The sequence below is a fragment of the Lepidochelys kempii genome, chromosome 12 (assembly GCF_965140265.1).
Source record: "Lepidochelys kempii isolate rLepKem1 chromosome 12, rLepKem1.hap2, whole genome shotgun sequence".
NCBI lineage: Eukaryota > Metazoa > Chordata > Testudines > Cheloniidae > Lepidochelys > Lepidochelys kempii.
Genome location: NC_133267.1, coordinates 20,532,609 through 20,554,520, shown reverse-complemented (window position 1 = coordinate 20,554,520; position 21,912 = coordinate 20,532,609). Strand labels below are relative to the sequence as shown.

Genomic DNA, 21,912 nt, shown 5'->3' with positions numbered 1-21,912 from the left:
TTTGAAGGTTTGAAATTTGTTTTCATTCCTCACTGGAACAAAGCCAAAACCTTTCCAATGTTTTCATGAAACAGAATTGTGTCAAAACATCCTTTTTCAAGTGAAAAAGTTAGATTTTTTGTTTCTCTCTCTCTCTCTCATTCTCTTTCATCAGATCAATGACCAGAGTGCCTGTACCTAAGAAAACTTTCCATAAAAACATCCCTGAAATCAGTAAGTCTCCATGAAATGTTTCAGCTTCTAACAAATAGCATATTTTGATGAAAACACATTTGGTCATAAATGTTCTGACCAGCTGTACACATCATAATGATAGAATGTTTCCTGACTTAATTTTTAAAAATCTAATTAAAATTAAAATGTTGGACAGATTTGAATATTGCTGGGTAGCATTTGCCACCTAAAAAGTCCCCTCATTGGGCTAATGAATGAGAACCAGAAAGTGAGAGTGAGTAGTAAGGAAAGGTGAAACTGACCAGTCTATTTTAATTGTCCAAACTGAATGAAATATAAACAAAAAGAATTACTAAAAATGATTTTTAAAAATTCTTTAAATGTAATTATCGAGGGAATTATTTAGGTGAGAATACGTATTCATAGAAAAATGACTTTAGATAGTGTCCTTTTCAAATAAGTGTTTGTGACTGACAAATATGTACCAGCGTTATCAGGACTCATATTAATCTAGCTTTCATCTAACTCATTGAGACAGGCTACACATAAAATTCAAAGTTGAGTATCCAATAAATGAAAGTTTTAGTAGGCAGATTTTAAAGAAGATGTTTTAATAAATCAGTTAAATGATTTCCTTTCCCTTCTCTCACAATATTTCAGGCATGTTATGACATTTTACAAGATCCTGTATTAATTTATCTTGATCTACTACAATGATGACCACATGAGGTAAAAAGAAAGCTGAGAAAATACTCTATCAGGTAGTGGAGAGGGATTAAATACACACCATTTCAAAACTAAACTTGTCTAGGACTATCACACATCAGGGAGAAGTTTTTATGAGGGGACACAGGTCAGCTCACCATAAATGCTCCCTGACCGCTTCAGCACAGTAACATGCTTTCATCTAAAAAATCATAGAATGGTGAGTTAGGAGACTGAGCCGAAGCTCATAGAGGTCAGGGGGAGTCTTTCAGTTGACTGCAGTGAGCTTTAAATCAGGCCCCCAGGGTTCTGGAGTCATCATGGTGTAGGATTCAGGAGAGAGACTTTGTTTGGCTCCAGTTTGATGGTGCTCTTTGCCTGCTCTTTCTATGTAAGAACTGCCATTGGAAACTTGAAAACTAAATGTATTTGATGGCTGCTTAATGGCATTTGTTAAATGACTTGATGGCTCTCAGACCTATTCCTAGTAGATAAATGTAAAACCCATCATCTCAGCTGATACTAATTGGGCCCTTTGTTTGTAGTCTCAAAAGAGTCCAAGGACTGGATGGGCTTGAAGACTGTATTTCTCTCTCCCCACTAGAAGCAGTCCTGCCTCATCAGAATTGGAACATAATGGGGAGGCAGCAGGAGGAAGGGGACTGAGACTGCCCTAGTAGAAAACTTTCTCTTGGTCCAGTTGGGGACCAGGTTTTGAAACAGAGCAGTGGGTCTATTGGCCTATAGTACAGTCAAATGATGGGGTCCTACTCTAGGAACAACAAGCCCTGCTGAGATGGGCAATAGTGCACTGTTGGTGCATGTCCTGGGTGGTTAAAGGCTCTTGTATCCATTCCATGTATCAATGTCATACCAAAACACGCCTCATTATGAATGAAATTATTGCTCTAATGCCAATAGTTGTTCAGAACATAAACCTCCCAAGCACTGACAAAAGAATAAATTCCTTGGTTTATGAGTTTTCTGATTTTGTTTGTATTTTTAAGCCTGAAAACAAAGAGTAAGCACAATATTATTGTGACACTTTACCCCATATTCTTCATAGTGATATTATTATATGATTATAACATAATTATGATATATTTTATGCAAGATGGGTCATGTAAGGTGTCATTGGAAAAGTTATGATTTGCTGAATATGTTTATCCTATTTGTATGCATGTACCATTTTTGTATCTGAAGTTAAAAATATTGGCAATGTATCTGTACTTCAATTGTAGTTATACCTGGGTAACAGCACTAGACAAGATGCTTTCAGTATAGATAGCTAGTTGGGAAGGGCCTATTCAGGGCAATGAGCCATTGGGGAAACAATAGGCCTTAGAAGAAGTTTATCTCCCACCTGGTGAGCCTTCCTGAGAACACTCCAGACAGCCTGTAAGTAATGGCTGCTATGACTCTACAAGGACATGTGACCAGGCCACAGGATTCTGGACTCCATCTTGGGATGTCAGTATTTTTCCACAAACTGGTCTGGCAATCAAGTTTTGAAACAAAGGGTACCGGCCATATGCTAAAGCTATATAAGGTAAGGAGTGATATCAGTCAACTGTTGTTCTTCACTCCCCACACAAGAAGACTTCTGGAAACACCTAAGGAACAAAGACTGAACTAGGAGGGGAAGTGCTGGATCCAGGCTAAAGGGATTTCTAGTCTGTGTCTGAAAGACCTGGGGATTCCAAGCTGGAAAGCCAGTGCAGCTTGTCCCTTAAGAATCTGCAGCCTGCTTGTATCATCAGCCAGGTTGAGAATTTGCTAATTCATATCCTATCTTTCTAGTATCTTAGACTTAGTTTGCATTTTTGTTTATTTATTAGGTAATCTGCTTTGATCTGTTTGCTATCACTTATAATCTATCTTTTGTAATGAATAAACTTGTTTTTGCTTCATCTAAACCAGTGAGTTGGCGTGAAGTGCTTGGGAATATTAGGTCAGAGAGGCTGTTGCATATTCCTCTCCACTGTATGAGGAGACGAACTGTATGAGCTTGTGCTGTACAATTCCCTATGCAGTGCAAGACGGTACAATTTTGGGTTTATGCTTCGGGGGTGGGGGGTGCCTGTCTGGGGAGCTGAGAGTTATCTTGGCTTTAGCCTTTCGACTGTTGGTTCGTGCCGTGACTAGGCAAAGAGCCTGCATGTAACTGAAAATGCTTGACTTGGTTTGGCTCTGTATCCAATTTTCATATTGATGAGGACAGTGATGTAGAATGGGGGTTCTCAACCTTTTTCTTTCTGAGGCCCCCCCAACATGCTATAAAAACTCTGCGGCCCACCTGGGCCACAATAACTGATTTTCTGCATACAAAAGCCAGGAGCAGAGTTAGGGGCTAGAAAGCAGGACACTTGCCGGGGCCCTCATGCCACAGGAGCCCCCTCGAAGCTACATTGCTCAGACTTCAGCTTCAGCCCTAGGTGGCAGGGCTTGGGCTTCAACCCCATGCAGCAGGGCTTTGGGTTTCTTTCCTGGGCTGCAGCGAGTCTAACGTTGGTCCTGCTTGGTGATCCCCTGAAACCTACTCGTGGCCCTCCAGGGGGCTTCGGACCCCTGGATGAGAACCATTGATTTGGAAAACATATTTGCAATAAGAAAAACTCAATTGTGATAGAAACAGTAAAGAAAAGCAACTGGCAGTAGGATATAACATTCAGCAGACTGGCCATAGATGTAAGTGCAGTAAAGTAGCTAAGTAAGTCCATGTAAGATGATGGAACATTTTTCCTACACTGCAGCAGTGTCTCTCTTCCTCTGTTAGTCTACCAGCTGGGACCCATTTGGGACACTAAAGGGTAACCCATCAGCTGGAAAAATTTCATTGCTACCACATGACACATATCTGGTGATCATCCCCAAGGTGGATGTAGATGCTGAAAGTGGTGCAGGGTTTTTTTTTAATATCATGTAATGTTTAACTAATTTGAAAAAATCATAAAATCACAGAAGGGGCCATAATTTACAGAAATGTGGTTTAATTTTGACCAAAGTTAGCACAAATCTTCTAAATACAATTGATAATGCAATTTGTATACTCAAAATAGGATAATAGGAAAGTTTGGGAAATATATAGCCCCGGGTGATATATTTTATGCATGTTCCCACATTTTTGCCTTCAGTTAAAGCAAAAGATGTAATCACATGATACTATGAGTCTGTAATACATTGAAATATTTGCTATTATTTGTAGAATGGAATGATTTGAGAGGTTTTTCTGTCTACTATTTTTATGAAATTGTGCAGCTAATAAGACCCCTACCCCTAATTATAAAACATATAGTTTGATGTTATCTGCTCCACCGGATACATAGGTCGAAATCACATACAGCACAACTGTAATTATCTTCTTACTATCACTGAATACAATGACAATACCTGTAACCGACTTATATAACAGTCATGACTTTTAGCAGAAGGGCTGTAGAATGTCTTGTATGAATATGTAGTGTGAATAACAAAGTAGAGCTATGTATTGTTATGTAACCCTGCATATAACTGTGAGCTACTGAATATCTAATGCAACACATCTTTCAGCTATATGTACTCTTAAAAACAGTCCGCGTAATTTGCAGATATTTGAAACATTTCTTCTCCCCCCTCAGAATCTGTGTCTAATGTGCTCAACACCCTGTTGCTACACATGCCAGTGTCACAGTTGCAAGTATGGGAGCACACCCCCTCTTCCCTGCACTATTTGCATCTCCCTGTTGCACAGGTTCTCTCACAGCTACACCGCACCAAGGGGCGAACGGCTTCTGGAGCCTGTGACAGCAACGTCATTTTAGGAACAAGACATCCTGTGCTATTTGACACTCATCTGTTATTGATCCATGACACTTGACGCTACTGATCGGTTGCATAATTCCATATGTATGACTGATAATGGGCATGTTTCAGGTGGTGCCTGAAGGACACCATTGTTGGTGGCAGTTTCTCACTTCTTTTGCTCTTCTTAGCAAACAACTCATAACGCACATTAGCCAGAGATGTTTGCTTCTCACGGTAGGCCTGGTTTGACATGAGTAATTGGACATGGATGAGGCCTCATTTCTAGGGAGACAGGATTAGGGAAGTAAATGGATCAGCAAGCTGGAAACAGAATGTCTGCACTAGCTAAAATAATGGGGAACCCTCAGGGAACCATTTACAATGGACAAAATACAATGGCTAAGAGAAATCAGGAATGCAAAGATGGCATAAAAAGTAAGTTGTACATGAACAATGCGTGGACAGAGTATGCTGTACAGGGATTGATTCCTGCAAAGTAACCAAACCAATCCCTAAACATGTGGGGCAATGTACAGTAAATGCAATGCAATGCGTATTGTCCTACCAACTTCACAGTCCAGTTTGGTAAATGTCATGATCATAGGATTTTTAAAATAGTAAATTTAATGAGTTCAGCTATTTAAATCTGAAATTTCATGGTGTTGTAATTGTTGGGGTCCTGGCCCAAAAAGGAGTCGGGGGGGGGGGGTTTGCAAGGTTATTGGGGGGGTTGCAGTACAGCTACCCTTACTTCTGCGCTGCTGCTGGCGGCTGCGCTGTCTTCAGAGCTGGGCAGCTGGAGAGCGGCGGCTGCTGGCCAGGAACCCAGCTCTGAAAGCAGAGCCACCGCCAGCAGCAGCGCAGAAGTCAGGATGGCCTGGCATTGTATCGCCACCCTTACTTCTGTGCTGCTACCTGCAGAGCTGGGCCCTCAGTCAGCAGCTGCCACTGTCTGTCCGCCCAGCTCTGAACGCAGCAGCGCAGAAATGAAGGTGGCCTGGTACGGTTTTGCCACCCTTACTTCTACCCTGCTGCTGGCGGGGTGCTGCACTCAGAGCTGGGCACCCAGCCAACAGCTGCCCCTCTCCTGGACACCCAGCTCTGAAGCCAGCGCAGAAGTAAGGGTGGCAATACCATAACCCCCCTAAAATAACCTTGTGACCCCCTGCAACTCCCTTTTGGATCAGGACCCACAATTTGAGAAACGCTGGTCTCCCCCTAAAAATCTGTATAGTATAGTGTAAAAGCACACAAAAGACCAGATTTCACAGTCCATGATGCATTTCTGCAACTTTCTGCAATTTCAGGTGGGCCCACAGTAGATGTTGCAATGTTCACAAGTGTCTGTTGTCTGGACTTCTTCCAGGTTCAATGATAAAAGGCTTTAGCATTCTTTCAGTCACAACTTTTATACTAGCTGGACAGCAATTTCAGCTGCAGTCAGGCCCTTTGTTGTTGCTGATACAGCTGCCTTAAAATGTATAGTCAGGTAATACTTGGTCAGAGCCTTATCTTTGGTCTTCTCACAGTCTTTGTTGAGAGCTTGCTCGAGATGGCCATATCATGCCATATACCACTGATGTGTCTGGCAGTCCGGTATACTGCTCCCTGACTATCAAGCTTATCCTGTCATGTGACTACAGACATTTGCTTTAACCAAAGGCAAAAAAAGCACTGGGTAAATACATAAACCATATCACCTGGGCCTAAATATTTCCCAAGCATTCCCAAACCCTGCCATTTTGAATACATAGTTGCATTATCAATTGTATTTAGAAGCTTTCTGGTCAAAATTAGACTACGGTTCTTTGAGTTATGGCCTTTTTGGTGATTTTTTTTAATGACTTTTTTCAGATTGGATGCCCAATAATGTTTAAATATTATGTGATGTAGAAAACCTGCACCACATCCAGCAGCTACCTTCACGCTGGGCTTGACCATCAGATGTGTGTCTACTGTGGTAACAAGGAACTGTTTTCTACCTAGTGGGTTACCCTAACTCATTAATAAGACCCCTTTTTAAATCTGGCCTGTAGATTATGTGTGGTTATTGTTAGAGCAAATCACTTTGTGAGGATCTTGCGCCACCTTCTGGTACTAATGCAAGAATGTACCATACTTGTTAAAATATAGATCAGAATAAGCAGAGAAGTAATAGTTATAATGTATAAAGAAAAGGAGGACTTGTGGCACCTTAGAGACTAACCAATTTATTAGAGCATAAGCTTTCGTGAGCTACAGCTCACTTCTTCAGATGCATATCGTGGAAACTGCCTAATAATGTATTTTTCTGTTAGCAAAAAGTTAAAAATGGGACGCCACTGAGAAACCCATACGATCGAAAACATGGTTATAAAACTGTTAGTGTGAGATGATTATACACAGATATTCACAGCCTTGCAGCTTGTGTCATCATTTACACAACTGCAAGGTGAGTGCAAATCAGAATGATAGTTTTCAGAGTAACAGCCGTGTTAGTCTGTATTCGCAAAAAGAAAAGGAGTACTTGTGGCACCTTAGAGACTAACCAATTTATTAGAGCATAAGCTTTCGTGAGCTACAGCTCACTTCCTCAGAATGATAGTGTTATACATACTCTTTGCACATGTACAAATGGCAACACAAGATGAACCAGTGCAGGATGAGGGGCTTATTGCTGACTGAGTCTGTCCTAATATCTTGGTTTAAAAGACTAGGGCTGAAACTTTCAAATTTGGGTACCTAAAGTTGGGCACCTAACATTAGTCACTTGAGTTTGAAAATGTTGGCCCAGGAAGCTGGCTGATTCCGATGTCATGTACATCATTATTACACAGCTCCACTAGCTTCCGATTTCCACTATGCAAAACCAAGACCCAAGTTTTGATATTTGGGTTTCTTGATGCTGCAGCCCAGTCTGCTGCATGTAGGGAAAAATGGCTTTGGGAAGACAAGCATAAAGCGCTGGACCCACTAGATAGCTGAAAAAAAAACCCCAATAGTCTACAAAATCATTTCTTTGGCCACCTTCAATAGAGTACTACCTCCAAACCTAATCCCAGTTCAGGGGCTCATATTGTGTCTGTAATGTAGCCACAGACTTCTCAAATACCTTGGTCCTGCTCCGCCCCTCATGTCCTTTTCTAGGTGTCTTCAGTTTATTGTATCAGGTTTCAGAGTAGCAGCCATGTTAGTCTATATCCGCAAAAAAAACAGGAGTACTTGAGGCACCTTAGAGACTTACAAATTTATTATGTCATCACAAGAACATCAGTGGGAAATTGTAGTAGTGGAAGATGTGGATACTCTGTGAGGCAGACTGGCAGCAATGCAGCTGCCAGACCCCAAAGAAAAAATAAATAGCGGTATTCCCTTACAAAATATTTGAGCACTGTTTCCCTTCACCAGATAATAAATGTCAATCCAGTGTGTATCACTCTTGTTAGTAGCGATTAATCAATATGCTTGATAATTTTGTTCACCTTAGTCATTTATTTTACATTAAGAGTAAGGAAATTCTATCACACACGCATGAAGAGCTTAAATCTGTCTCTGATGCAGTAGCCTCCTCATTTCATTAAGTGGAGCATTACGTTTATCATCTCTAATCAAAGCTCTAGGTTTTCAGTAGGATCCCTAAGATCATAAACAATTGGCCTTTAGTACAATTATAACAGTGGAAACAAAACTAGCTGTATTTTATACACAATATTGTGGAAAATATGTGGTTCTAATCCTATTTGCAAGTGATTACCAACAAGAAATATCACACTGCAAACTATGTGATGAAAAATGTAGAGCGTCTGCTTTACTTACTGGGTTTTTTTTAAAAGACATCTTGTCTGTGTTTTCGCTGGAGATTAGTTTTAGGATATATGGGACCTATTAATTCTAGGATATATGGGATATATACAGAAAAGTAAAAGAACTATGCGAAAGGAGGTGAAGGAACATAAATTTTATGGCTCCAATACTGCTGTCCTTACTTGGGCAAACCGCCCATTGACCAAGATAATGAGCTGTTAAAATGCGGAGCTTTTCTATTAGGGTGGCTGTTTGGAGGCCAATGTGAAAAAAGTATGTTTAGTTCAGCTCAGTTGCCAGGGGGCCAGGCATCCATATCACAAAAATCTCCTTCACAGCAGGCTCCAAGTGGTACCTTTGTTCACAGTCTCAGCAGAGTGGCCATGGACTGAATGAGAATGGAGAGTGAATGACCTTCTTACCCTTTAGTGACAGGTTTCAGAGTAACAGCCGTGTTAGTCTGTATTCGCAAAAAGAAAAGGAGTACTTGTGGCACCCCTTCTAAATCAAGGCTGAGGCTCATTAGTGGGGCAGAAGCTTGGTTTGCCTGTGCTGTTATTGTTCTGTGGGGATAAACAGAGGACGACAGTCTCTAGGTCTTTCATTCTGGCACCTTTCGCTCCCTACTCTGTTTAATACATTCAGGCAGAGTTCTTCTGGGTGGTGTCCAATGTCTCCCTGAACTCCTTCGCAAAGTGCTGGGTATTCTCTGCTCAATGGCCCCTTCCAGGTCCCTCATTTTCAACCTCCAACCTTTCCCCCAGCTCCATTTAGCCATTTGTTGTGGGAAGCAATTACTTGATTTCTGGGCCTATGGAGGTCTTTAGTGCTTGTGGGCTTCATCAACCCTAGCTCAGAATTCAAATAAGCTGGCATCTTTCGCCAACCCTCAAAAATCATTTGGGATGGGGGCGGACTCTACACACGTGAGCTAGAGTGTGTTCGATAAAATCAAACATCACCTGGAGATTTTAATTGAGGAGGTTTTAATTTGCAAACCACTGACCATATTGTCTCATGGACGTTGCTCCAGCAGATCAGAACACTGTTCTGGCATGTTCCGGCTCCACTGAGCAGCTATGTATGAGCACAAAGTGTCTTTGGTAATGGTGTACGTGTGGTGCTCTGTGGCCCCCAAACTGGCTGCTCATGCACGGTCGCGCTTTTAAAAATAAACCCTCATTGAACATTTGCTGTTTTGAGATGCAAATATCAAAGAAATTTTCATACCTGAGCTAGCCCTAGTGGTCTAAAAATACCACCCTTAAAAATAAAGTGCTCAACTATTACAGTAGTGGGTGCTGCATAAGACACTAAACAGAGAGACACTATTATTTAGTAATAGAGATCAAAAAAATATCTAAAATAAGTAAACTTGTATATTTTCAAGCAAGGATTTGTTTTAAGAATGTTAGCTCGTGGGCTGAGCATTCATATGCCACGTTTTAATCTCATCTGAATTTTTATAGCTGCTATAACCTGTGATAGATAAACCTGAAAACAGGGTTTTAGAACAGAAATGTCGAGTCCCTTGACTATAGCCTTGCAAAAAATGTCGCACTAATGAGCTGCAATACCAAGACAAAATAGAATGAGGACAGATGATTGCAAGGCCGACTTAACTCTCAATTTCATCACTTTATTGGGGTTAGGCCAGAACTTGAGAGAGAGAGAGAGTGTGTGTGGGGGTGCGCGTGTGTGCACGCTAGCTTCAAAGCAACAAGTGATTTTTTTTGCGGCTGAATATAATGGGTGAGATCCAGCACTCCTTACTCATTCAGTTCAATGGGAGTTTTTCCCCAGCAAGGCAGGATGGGGCCCAATATTGTGCACGATAAAGAACAATTTAATTTGGTTTTCTATTTTTCCTCTCCTTCTTCATTTCCATACAGAATAAATGAAAATCCGTTCCCGAGCTCCCCAGCCTCCAGAAGGACTCCATGTGCCAATGCTGCTTTCCCCGCTCATTATCATAGTGTTGCAATCAAACTCTAATTTTTGAAATAAAAAAACTGTAGAATCCTTTATTGGCACTATTAAACCTTCCATCTTCATTATTTAGGATGGCTACTTACCTTTTACTCAATGAAGCCATAATGCAACTGCTCCTATAAAACCTATTGAAATGGCTACTGTGGCAGTGAGTAGATTTTCCTCTGTGTAAAATAATCCTCTGTGAGTGAGGCATAACTATCATTTACATTAATTAAGCAGCCATATAATGGGGTGTTCAATAGCTATTACATCATTTAAATTCTTCAATGGACACCTCAACCACCCAAGAACTATCCAGCTGAACGTTTGCAAGCCCATAATTTTAAAATAATCCGTTTGACACAGAACTCACTTAGCAGAGAATGTTGCAGATAATCTTACTGAAAGAAACTCACCATTCATACAGATTTATGTGGCAGTTTTGACACCCAAGACACGGTAATCCCTTCCCCGACACTCCCCCGCCCGACGAACAATGCTATTTAATGAACATTGTCAATGGTCTTGGCATTTTACACACCTTAAAAGAAAGTATTATGCCTACCCCAAGAAGCTCACAGGCTAAGGTCCTGAACCTGCAGTTGGATCCATCCAACCATAAGGGTGTCTGCCCACGTGCATCCTGTTGCAGGATTTAAGGCCTGGGCCTGGATCTGGAGACGCAATTCAAAGGCGTATTCTTTACTCACAAAGTGTTGCTGATAGCATTTCCTGGTGCTTGCTGACTGTCTTACAGTCCCAGCTGCTGCAATGAACAGAGCTTGTGAAAATCTCCACTTCCATGTTTTAAAAAAAGTATGTTTTTAGACCGCACGGTTGGGGAAACAATCTCAGAAACATGACCCAAGTGTCTTTTAGAGGCTCCAGCAGCAGGCAAATAAAACAAACCCACATTTTATTAGTTTTCTTAAAACTCTCATGATTTTTTAAAGCCAGTTATTTGGGGCTTGGGGGGGGGCAGGGGAGTGTTGGATCATATTAAAGAAGTTCTGTATTAAAATCACAAATGAGTTTGATTCCCCGTAGTTTAATTTCCAGGGTATTACTAATTAAGAGGTCTCTTGGTTTTTGGTGCTGTTTCTCTCCCTCTATGTGTGAAACTTGCAAGCTGCTAATTGCGTTAGTACATTCTAAAACAGAGTCTGTTCTCAAAGCAATTCTTTGTAATAACAACTACTCACAAAGAGAGAAACTCAAAGCAATACTCTGTAACAACAGAAACAGCACCCAGAGATTCCCCGCCCTTTTGGTGTATTCATCTTCCTTTGTTAACAATTGTGATTAAAATAGAGATAGAGGATGTATGTGGATGGATGCTTGGTGTGGGTAATAACTGAATGATCAGGGAGGTGCCAGCCTAGGAATCCAATGTCCATCGGCTAAGGAAGGCGTCAAGTGGAAATAACCAGAAGACCCCCAGAGGGCAGACTGGAATCCACCCAACAGCCTCAAGAATGGGAGAACCAAAGAACAAGATAACATCTAGCAGCACGGAGCCATCAGGAATGTGCCATCTGCTGATTGATTCAGCAACAGCATGATGAAGCAATTCCCATAGACTGGCATCGGAAGAAATTCCTATAAAAATGGACTCTGGAAAGTGAGAACTTTGGGGTCTGATTCTGCAAACCAACTTCCAGGAGCATCAGATGTGCATCTGACCCGGACTCGGCTCCACTCTCGTGTACAGGCTACCTGGCCAGTACTCTGTCACGAGCAACTTCTAGGCTGGTAACTATGATGACAACCTTGCAGAACGTGTGTGTGTGTGTGTATGAATGAATGAATGTGTGAATAAATATGAGATTGAATGGAATGTTATAGCTATAAGTAACTGCTTACTATGATTCTTTCTGTATTCACAATAAATGTGGTATTTTGCCTTTTCCCCTTTAATAAGATCCTGCTGGTTTTTATTTTATTGGTATAACAGGAGGGTGGGCTGACTTTAAATGCTTGGGGTTGGCAATACTGTCATTTGACTAATAATTTCACTGAGGTCAATGGGATTGCATGGAGGTAAGAATTGTAGGAGTCGGGCATAGACAGTCCAAAATGTCAAGTGATGTAGCATAGGTAAGATAGACACTAGTTGGAGGAGTAAACCTAGTGTAACAGACCAGGGCATAGGCAATCTGGCCTAATGGTCATGGCTGGGCTGGGGTCCACAAGTCGAGGGTGGCCATGAGGCAGTAGTCAGCGAGCTGGGATCAGTGAAATCACTAGCGCTAGGCTCAGTAGGCAAGAGGCCAGAGCCGAGACATCAGAGACAGTTACCAGGCAGGAATCAGAGGGAAGAGGCAGGGTCAGAGCCAGGCTGGGGTCAGAGATCAGCGATCATTACCAGGTTTGAGTCACACTAGGATTAGAGAGTGGCGATCAGAAGGTCAAGGCGTGGGAGGGCAGTAAGTACTAAGGGTATAATTTTCAAAACTGTTAAGTGGCTTAGGCACATAAGCCTGGCTCCTCAGAGGGTTTTAGGTCTCTAGCTCACACTGAAGCTCACATTGAAATCACTGAGAGTGAGGTGTCTAAATACCTTTGAAGATCTAGACCTTAGGTGTTGCAAGGCTGAGCAGATCAATGCCTAAATAGCTGTAAAAATCTGGGCCATAGGCACTTTAGAAAATGTTACCTATGGGGGGCTAAGTCAATCAAGTGCTTTAGAAAATGTTACTCTAAAAGCCGACATTAATGCCTACGGTTAGCCCCTCCCCCATATCTACAGACCCCAACCAAAATGCAGAGTAAAAATGACTTAAAGCTGACTATCCAAGTAGTGCTGAGTGATAGTCAGTGGGATTTAATTTTTTTTTTCACTGTAGGCAATACTAGGCCAGGAAGGCACATCACAGGGTGAAGAAAGAAGAAAGGAAAGCAGCCAGCCTTTCTGACTCTCAAGGAGGCAAAGCAAAAGGTGAAATTCCTTTGTATTCCTGTGTCGATTGATTTCTGCCTGACTGCATGAATAAAATCATATTCCTGCTACTGAGAATGTTCTTCAAGTCATTCTTTATTCGGCATATAATGATGCTGGGAGCACATTTTGAGAGTTTAGGGAAACAAGGCTGAGTGCATTACATCACTAAAGACATGATGAGATTTATATTAATTGGTAAGGCTGTGAGTCAGTCAGAGAAGTCATGGATTCTGTGACTTTTCAGGACCTCTGTGACTTCTGCAGAGGTGGATGTGGCTGGCCCGGGAGGCAGAACGGGGGGGTGGCCTGAGCAGCTTGGGTAGTCCCCAGGCCAGCCTCAGCAGCCACTGCTGGGGCAGTCACAGACTGCTGTGCTCTCCCGCTCCGCAGTAGCTGTGGGGGGTGGGGGTCCCTCAGGCTGCCACGCCCCCCCCACCCTCTCAACAGCAGCAGGGAGGACTCAGGCCACCACGGCCCCCCCCAGACTCTCCAGCAGCAACAGGGGTCTTGGGCCGCCCCCTCCCCCCCGTGCATCTGGGGTCCCAGGCCATTCCCTGTCCCATGGCACCCAAGATTTAGTCAGGGATATATAGTACAAGTTATGGACAGGTCACGGGGCTGTGAATTTTTGTTTACTGCCTATGACCTGTCCATGCTGTTACTAAAACATAGCCTTAATCTCATCAAGCACAGAAGACCCCCCCCGACATTCTACATAATTTTATGAAAATATGGTAATAAATGTGAATACAATGTAACTGGACTATGGTTCAAGCAAAAGGTCTCTTGTAAGGAATCATTACCAAGCTTATAATCTACTGAGTGTGGTCATCCTATTTGTATGTATGTATCATTCTTGTATCGGAAACTAGAAATATAACTCTGAGGGTCTATTGTAATTTTGCAAAGTGTGGACCATTAATGGTAGTTTGGAATCTTGATGGCGCCTGTCAGCCAGGACACTTGACTTTGGCTGGCTCTGTTCGCTTGCAGCCCTGCCTGTGAGTCAGGCTGGGAGGAATGATGACTTTGGCCAGGGGGTCTCACAGGACATGTGACCATGTCACCTGTCACTGAAATCCATCTTAAACATGGTGCTTTTAGAAGTGGGGCGGGAACCCAGAGACACAAAAGATTCCTGCCTTGTGCCAAAGCTATATAAGGGGGTGGAACAGAACAAAGTGGGCTGCAGTCATGCGAAATCCCCTAGCTACCACCTGAGCTAGAACAAGGGCTGGACCCAGGGAAAGGGTTGTGCCCAGACTAGGATGGCATCCAGTCTGTGAAAGAAACATTGAAACATCTCCGACAGTGAGATTTGATCTGTATTCAGTTTTCCCACTGTACTAGGCTTAGACTTGCGTGTTTTATTTTATTTTGCTTGGTAATTCACTTTGTTCTGTCTGTTACTACTTGGAACCACTTAAATCCTACCTTCTGTATTTAATAAAATCACTTTTTACTTATTATTTAGCCCAGAGTATGTATTAATACCTGGAGGTGTAGGGGGCAAACAGCTGTGCATCTCTCTCAATCAGTGTTATGGAGGGCGAACAATTTATGAGTTTACCCTGTGTAAGCTTTATACTGGGTAAAAGGGATTTATTTGGGGTTTGGACCCTATTGGGAGTTGGGCATCTGAGTGTTAAAGACAGGAACATTTCTTACGCTGCTTTCAGTTAAGCCTGCAGTTTGGTTCAGACCTAGGTCTGTGTTTGTAGCCAGCAAGCTTGTCTGGCACAGTCAGGCAGGGCTCTGGAGTCCCAAGCTGGCAGGGAAAGCAGGGACAGAAGTAGCCTTCGCATATCAGTTGGCAGCCCCAAGGGGGTCTCTGTGATCCAACCCGTCACACCTCTACTGAATATGTTCAGATGAGTCTACTGCTGTTTTTAAAGTAGATGGAAAGAGAGCACAGGGCATTGCCCAAGCTGTATCTCTTGCCCCACAGCAGGAGGGGGGGTACTCTGGGGGAGGGGAACCTGGGGGCACCATGGGTGCTGGGGGGGCCAAGTGGGGTGCCATAGGTGCGGTGTGGGGGATCAGCCTGGGGGCACCACGGATGCTCGGGGGGTGGGAGGGCAGGGGCAGTGTGCTGCCTGGAACCCTGGCTGCTGCTGGAGTGGGGTAGGCAGCGGCACGCTGCCTGGTACCCCCCACTGCTGCTGAGGTGGTGGGGTCTGGGCTGTGTTGTGTGGTCCAGGATCCCTGCTGATGCTGAGGAGGCAGAGAGGGGGGTGCAATGGCCTGAGACTGCCCCAGCAGTGGCCGGTGCGGTTGGCCCAGAGGCGGCCGAAGCTGCTCGGTTTGCCCCCGGGCCCTGCACTGCTGCAGAAGTCCCGGAGGATCCGGAAAGTCACGGAATCTGTGACTTCTGTGACCAACTTAATGATGATGTCCTATGTACTGTTGAGTTGATGCACAGCTGAGACAACACTAGAAAGGCCCAGTTGGCCAATCAGAACAGCTCTCTGATCAATCAAGGACCTGTTCCTACAACCATTACATAAGTGAAATACCACGGAGCTCCAGAGCCAGACACTAATATAATGACAGCTCATGAAAGGGCTTTTCAGGGGAGAGCACTTACCACCAATACTAATTTTTTCTTTGATACAGGGGCCTTGGGTCTCCATTCTTTTCTGTAATCCATGCTCAGCATGCAGACACTTCAGCGCTAGGTGATTTAGAAATACCTATAGACCCCAGCTACTGTTTGCTTGTTCAGCTGCCCAGTTTGATAGGTTGGATCATAGATACCCCCTTGGGGCTGCCGACTGATGTGCCAAGACTACTACTGCCCCTGCTTTCCCTGCCAGCTTGGGACTCCAGCACCCTGTCTTGCTGAGCCAGACACGCCCATCTGCTCCAACACAGACCTGAACCACGTGCCCCAAAGCTGCAGACTTAACTAAAAGCAACTTAAGAAGTGTTCCCATCTTTAACACTCAGATGCCCAACTCCCAATGGGGTCCAAACCCCAAATAAATCTGTTTTACTCTGTATAAAGCTCTTGCAGGGTAAACTCATAAATTGTTCTATAACAAACACTGTTCTATAACACTGATAGACAGATATGCACAGCTGTTTGTCCCCTCCCCCCAGGTATTAATACATATTCTGGGTTAATAAGTAAAAAGTGATTTTATTAAATACAGAAGGTAGGATTTAAGTGGTTCCAAGTAGTAACAGACAGAACAAAGTGAGTTACCAAGCAAAATAAAATAGAACACGCAAGTCTATGTCTAAGAAAACCGAATACAGATGAAAAACCTCATCCAATAAGCTTCATTTTACAGACTAGTCTCCTTCTAGTCTGAGTCCAACAATCACTCACACCCCCTGTAGTTACTGTCCTTTGTTCCAGTTTCTTTCAGGTATCCTTGGGGGTGGAGAGGCTCTCTCTTTAGCCAGCTGAAGACAAAACAGAGGGGTCTCCCATGGGCTTAAATAGACTATCTCTTGTGGGTGGAGACCCCTCTCTCCTATGCAAAGTCCAGCTCCAAGATGGAGTTTTGGAGTCACACGGGCAAGTCACATGTCCATGCTTGACTCAGTTTTTACAGGCAGCAGCCATTGCTTACCTGCTACCTTGAATGTCCTCATGTAGACTTCTTATGTGGAATGGAGGCTTCCAAGAGCCATTGTCCCTTAAGTGCTTCTTGATTGGGCATTTAATTTGCACATTCCTTTCTCAAGAAGCTGACCAAATGCTTTACAAAGGCTACTTAAAAATCAAGCCAGTACACAGCCAATATTCATAACTTTGAATACAAAAATGATATATGCATACAAATAGGATTAATAGATTCAGTAGATCATAACCTTTACAGAGATACGTTATACGGCATATGTAGCATAAAATATATTCTAGTTATGTCATATATACATTCATAAGCATATTTCCATAAAGCCTTATGGGGGGGCACCGTCACACCCCGCATATTGGGATTGTCGCTATACAATTGGGACATCTGGTCACCCTTTGTGTGTGGTGGTGGGGCATTGTAGCTACCCACCATGAAATAGGGAGGCTAAAACTTCCACAAAGTTCCATAAAACCAGTGGTTTCTATGTAAGTCCTTTAAAATAGTAATACCATGTAACCCAGCACAAAGGTTCTCAGCATGCTGTGTTGGACTAGTGTGTGGGGCAGCTTTTTTGGGCTGACAAATATGGTTGGAGTTGTGTGTTTCATCATAATTGCTGTTCAGTGCCCTTCATTCTCCCAATGTTAAACAGATGGCTGCAGGTAGCAAGCTGGTAAGATAACTGGGATAAGCATAACCGTGGGTGTCATTGGCTCTGGCTTCACTCCAAAAGCTAGGTGGGGCTTTTACATCACAATAGGGCTCTTGCAGTGAAAAATCCTCATGGCGACAAGGCACAGGCAGATTTTGCTTCAGTATAGCTAGTCACGGTCAACCCATTACCTCCAACCTTTGCGATGGCTGTCTTTTTTCTCCAGTTGTCAGATGCTGGAGGTGAATGGTGATGCCAGAAGGTAACGAGTGTGTCTGGGGTGACCTGGCAATTCAGGGCAGGGCATATAGTGTAGAATAAGGGAACCTGGGGCCAGCTTCTCAATGGTATGTAGGTGCCTCTGAGTGGAAAGCAGGAAAAAAAGGCTAAGGAGACTCATGACAGTGGAGTGACTGGGCCAGATCTGCTGTCCTAGACAGTTGCCTGCCTTGCCTGTAGCTGTAGTGTTCTCTGAGCTCAGTATTGGTTGCTAACTGAACCACTTCTACTAGCCTGTCTACTGGGCTTTAGCGTCATTGCTACAGTAGCGTGGAATTGTTCTTTGTTGCACTAATTTAGTTGAACCTGAGTTAAAGTGCTTGTCCCAACCACATCAAGGAACCAATACTTGTAAAACAGTTGGGACAGCTGCTATGCAAGATGTGTGAATGTTGCTAGCTCAAGGAATTTCAGCCATCATGTTTCTGCAAGGCCTTTTCCCCTACTGTAGCTAGGACCTAAGTGTTCCCTACTTTTACTTCCAGACCCAAGTGCCCACAGGAACATGCAGAGCAGCTGATTTAATGACATTCGCCTCACATCTTCAGTGCTGCCTGTGCTATAGGTTACTGGTTAAACTAAAAATAGAGGGGAAGAAATATGTGAGCTCATTTGTATTAAGGCTCTATGATTTCAGCATTTGCTAAAGCTCGTCTCCAGATGTGAGCGATTAGGAAGCTGCACGTATTGCAAATACTCTATGTAAGGGAGGAGTTATGAACAGAAATACTTTCTACTGATTGTTAACTGTATTAACAGCTTCCTCTAATGCATATTTCCCAGACACAAACACACACATCATATGAGGTATTGCCTTTACTTGGATTATTATAAGAGTTATATCTTAGTCTAGCAGCAGTCAGCGATTGCACTCAGAGACCATATTTCCTGTGGGAAGCGAACACTGCTATTCATTTTATTCACATCCCCAGGACTATGTTATAGTATTTTGTAGTGATTCCTACAACGATTAAAGTTTAGCTTTATGTTTTTTATAAACAAACAAAAGAGAAGTAAAAATGCAAATAAAAACATGTGATGCAAGTCTCTACCCAAATCAGGGTTTTTGTCACAGGTAGATATGACGTTTCTTGTGGGGTTCTCTGCATGAGAGACCGAGCAATGACACTAATGGCAGAACAAAAGCTAAGCTATGCCACGTTTTCAGCTACCAGACCACATTAATATGCCAAGGATGCTTTTCCATCATGCTCCCAACACCTTTGCTGTGATGAGCAGGCAGTGACTTTTTCTACATACCAGGGCTGGGTGAACCCAGGTAAAACTTTTTGTTAGGTTTGCAAAACTTCTTTGTGTCCACAAAACTCTTCTCCTGTACTTTAAACCAACATGGGGATTTGACAATATCATTGTAGTAAAGAGAAGCCTGTGGCTCACAGCTAGATGAACTCCCAAAATCTAGGTTAACACAAGTGGATGTCCTATATTAGGTCTTCTGCTGTTTTTTCCCTCTCTTTGCCCTCGCTATGCCTTCCTCTCCACCACCTCACTCTTTATTTATCACTCTATTCCACTTTTTTCTTTGCCCCATGACACCCTTTTTTTCAGCCTTGCTGAATCAGCTGAGCCCAGTAGTGTGCACAAGTCAAACTTTTCAACCTACAGCGGTCAGCTGGGCTTGACATTAGGCAAAAACTGGTTTGCCCAGCTCATGTGCATACACCTCCTTTTTAATGTGCCACCCCATTCCTAACTCTTTGTTGCTCCAACCCGGGATGTACCATCGCCTTTGCCTTTGTAACACAACAGAAACCTAATTAAAAACAGTCTGCTTCCTTTTATACAGAGGATCTCCTGTTACAATAGGAAGCAAATGGTAGGCTTCCTACTTTGTCCAGCAATGTGCAATAACAGACTACATATAGGGCTATATAGTACCTAGTCAACTAGCAGTTATAACATGTGTAACGTTTTCTTAGCCAGTGTAATTGAAGAGCTTGCTTATAGGCTGTGACACAAATATTCTCTGATGGCCAGAACTCATGAGAACAAAATGTTCCCAGTGACAGGCATGTAAATTGGATGAGCTTTTCCAATGCTGCAGCCTTCTTCTTAAAGACAAGTCTGATCAAGATAGATGTCCAAGGGTTTGGGGCTGGGCGGGAGGATTGGCTTATGCTTTTGTCAAGCTTTCTGTGAGGTTGGTTGACTTAGACCCATAAACACATCATCGTAACTTCCTTCTCTATGTAACCCAGTACTTTATACCAAGATGAAAGTGTGAATGGGCAATGCAGAAGAATTATGGGTAGGCGTCATATGAGCTGTACATCTCCGGGGACAAAAGGTGAGAACAAGGAGTGGCATATTTTAGAAAACAGCATAGATCTCATCTGCTATTTCCCTGCATGTTTGTATAAAATATTTGCAGCAAAATCCAAATTTCTTATTTTGAATTTGCAAGAATGGGCCGGTTCAACAAACCTCCCATTTTCATCCTTATGATGCCAGCTTTGCACATAAGAGCATTTCAAATCTGAAATTTTGTTTCAAAAAAGACATGTTCCTCAACAATACATGCAAAAAATACACTACATGTTTCAGTGTGAAATCAGCCGGCTCTTCTGACTTTCTGAGCACCAAAATGTCTCAGATTGACATTGGAGTGAAATTTAATTTTAAAAAAATCCGTTGTATATACCCTTATATGTAACCAGACTGAGTTCCCCAGGTCAAGAGACGTTAGGCCCATTGGCCCACAATTTTAAGACCTCCAATGTCACTGAAGCTGGCCTAGTGCCGTCATTTTCTGTCTTATGACTACAACAACCACTGTTCAAGCCCCAGCAGAACACCCGCAGTGAGTCTCTTACTAAAAGAGTTGATGAAGAAAGTAGCATTGATGACTCAGTGTATGTGACTCTGCCTGCCAAATCAATGTCCCAATAGTCTAGCAGGACAAGCACAGTGTTGCTGGAGGTGTCTCCTTTTGGATGAAATTTAAAGCCACTTTAGTCATCAACTATCTTGTGCCAGCAAGTAAAACTCTTGTGTCCCACCTGGTTCATTTGGGGTATGGCCTACCTCAAATTACCCTGGCATTTCAAACAGAGATAGCTCTTTTCTTCCCTTACTGTCTTTAACTGTTGTTCACAGGTCAGCTACCAACTTCTGCCTCAGAGGTAGTTACGTTACAGCCGTAGCTGAAGGGATTCCAGAGTATATAATTAAGAAACCGGTTTGAAATGTATATATATTATTATTAATGGGCAAGTAGAAATTTATAAACAATCTGGAAAAAAACCATCGGTTGCAGCTAAGCAAGCCCATTCATTGCCTGACAGATAACACATCCTCAAGAGAGACTAGGTGTAAAAACCTTTAAGAAAAATGTGTTCCTGCCCCATGCAAGTTTGCGTTCCACATATGACAGGGTAGGTGTCTCCAGGGCAGCTGTGATTAATTTTCCTATATTATAGTATTAAATCCATTAAGTTTTAAATATCTCACCTAATGAAGGGAAGGAGAGTAGTCATGAATCAGCAGAGAAGCATTAGTGGGTGATCACGTCTTTCTTCAATGGTACGTAGTGTCTCCTCTTTCACAAACAGTAGGGGGACGTTTACTTTGCTTTTGCTATAGAAGCCCAGATAGGAGTTCAGTTCAAGGAGCTTATTGGTAGACAAGGATGGCTGCTACTGTACAGTAGTTTGTTGTTGCTTAAGTGATTTATGAAAGCTGTTTGGAACACCTCAAAGAGTCATTAAAAAAGGACTCTCTTTAGGTGATTTACCAACTGCAGTAAAGGCTTCTTGAGTGCTTTAGCTGCTCAGATCCCTTATTATGCTTCATTTGTCATCTGTCTTTATGTGCTACTAGCATGTGATTACCTTGAAGAGTCCTTTGAACATCTCTTCAGCACACACCATTGTAAATAATGAAACACCTGGCTATTATTTATCGAAAGGAGCCTGCTATGTGTTTTTCATTTTTGAGTGCTGAAATATAGCTCGAAACAAAATGGAGCCTGTGTTACGGGTAGTAAATTGTGTTTTGTTCCTGTGGCGTGTGCA

General features: G+C 42.8%; 1 protein-coding gene across 1 annotated transcript in view; it reads left to right on the top strand.

The window, feature by feature from the left end:
- Window positions 1-13,290, top strand: part of C12H19orf12 (chromosome 12 C19orf12 homolog) — an 83,452-nt gene extending 70,162 nt beyond the window's left edge. Inside the window, exon 4 of the mRNA XM_073307794.1 lies at window positions 13,266-13,290. Coding sequence (XP_073163895.1) covers window positions 13,266-13,275 — 10 coding nt within the window. The 3' untranslated portion in view covers window positions 13,276-13,290. The remainder of the gene's footprint in view (window positions 1-13,265) is intronic.
- Window positions 13,291-21,912: the final 8,622 nt, after the last annotated feature.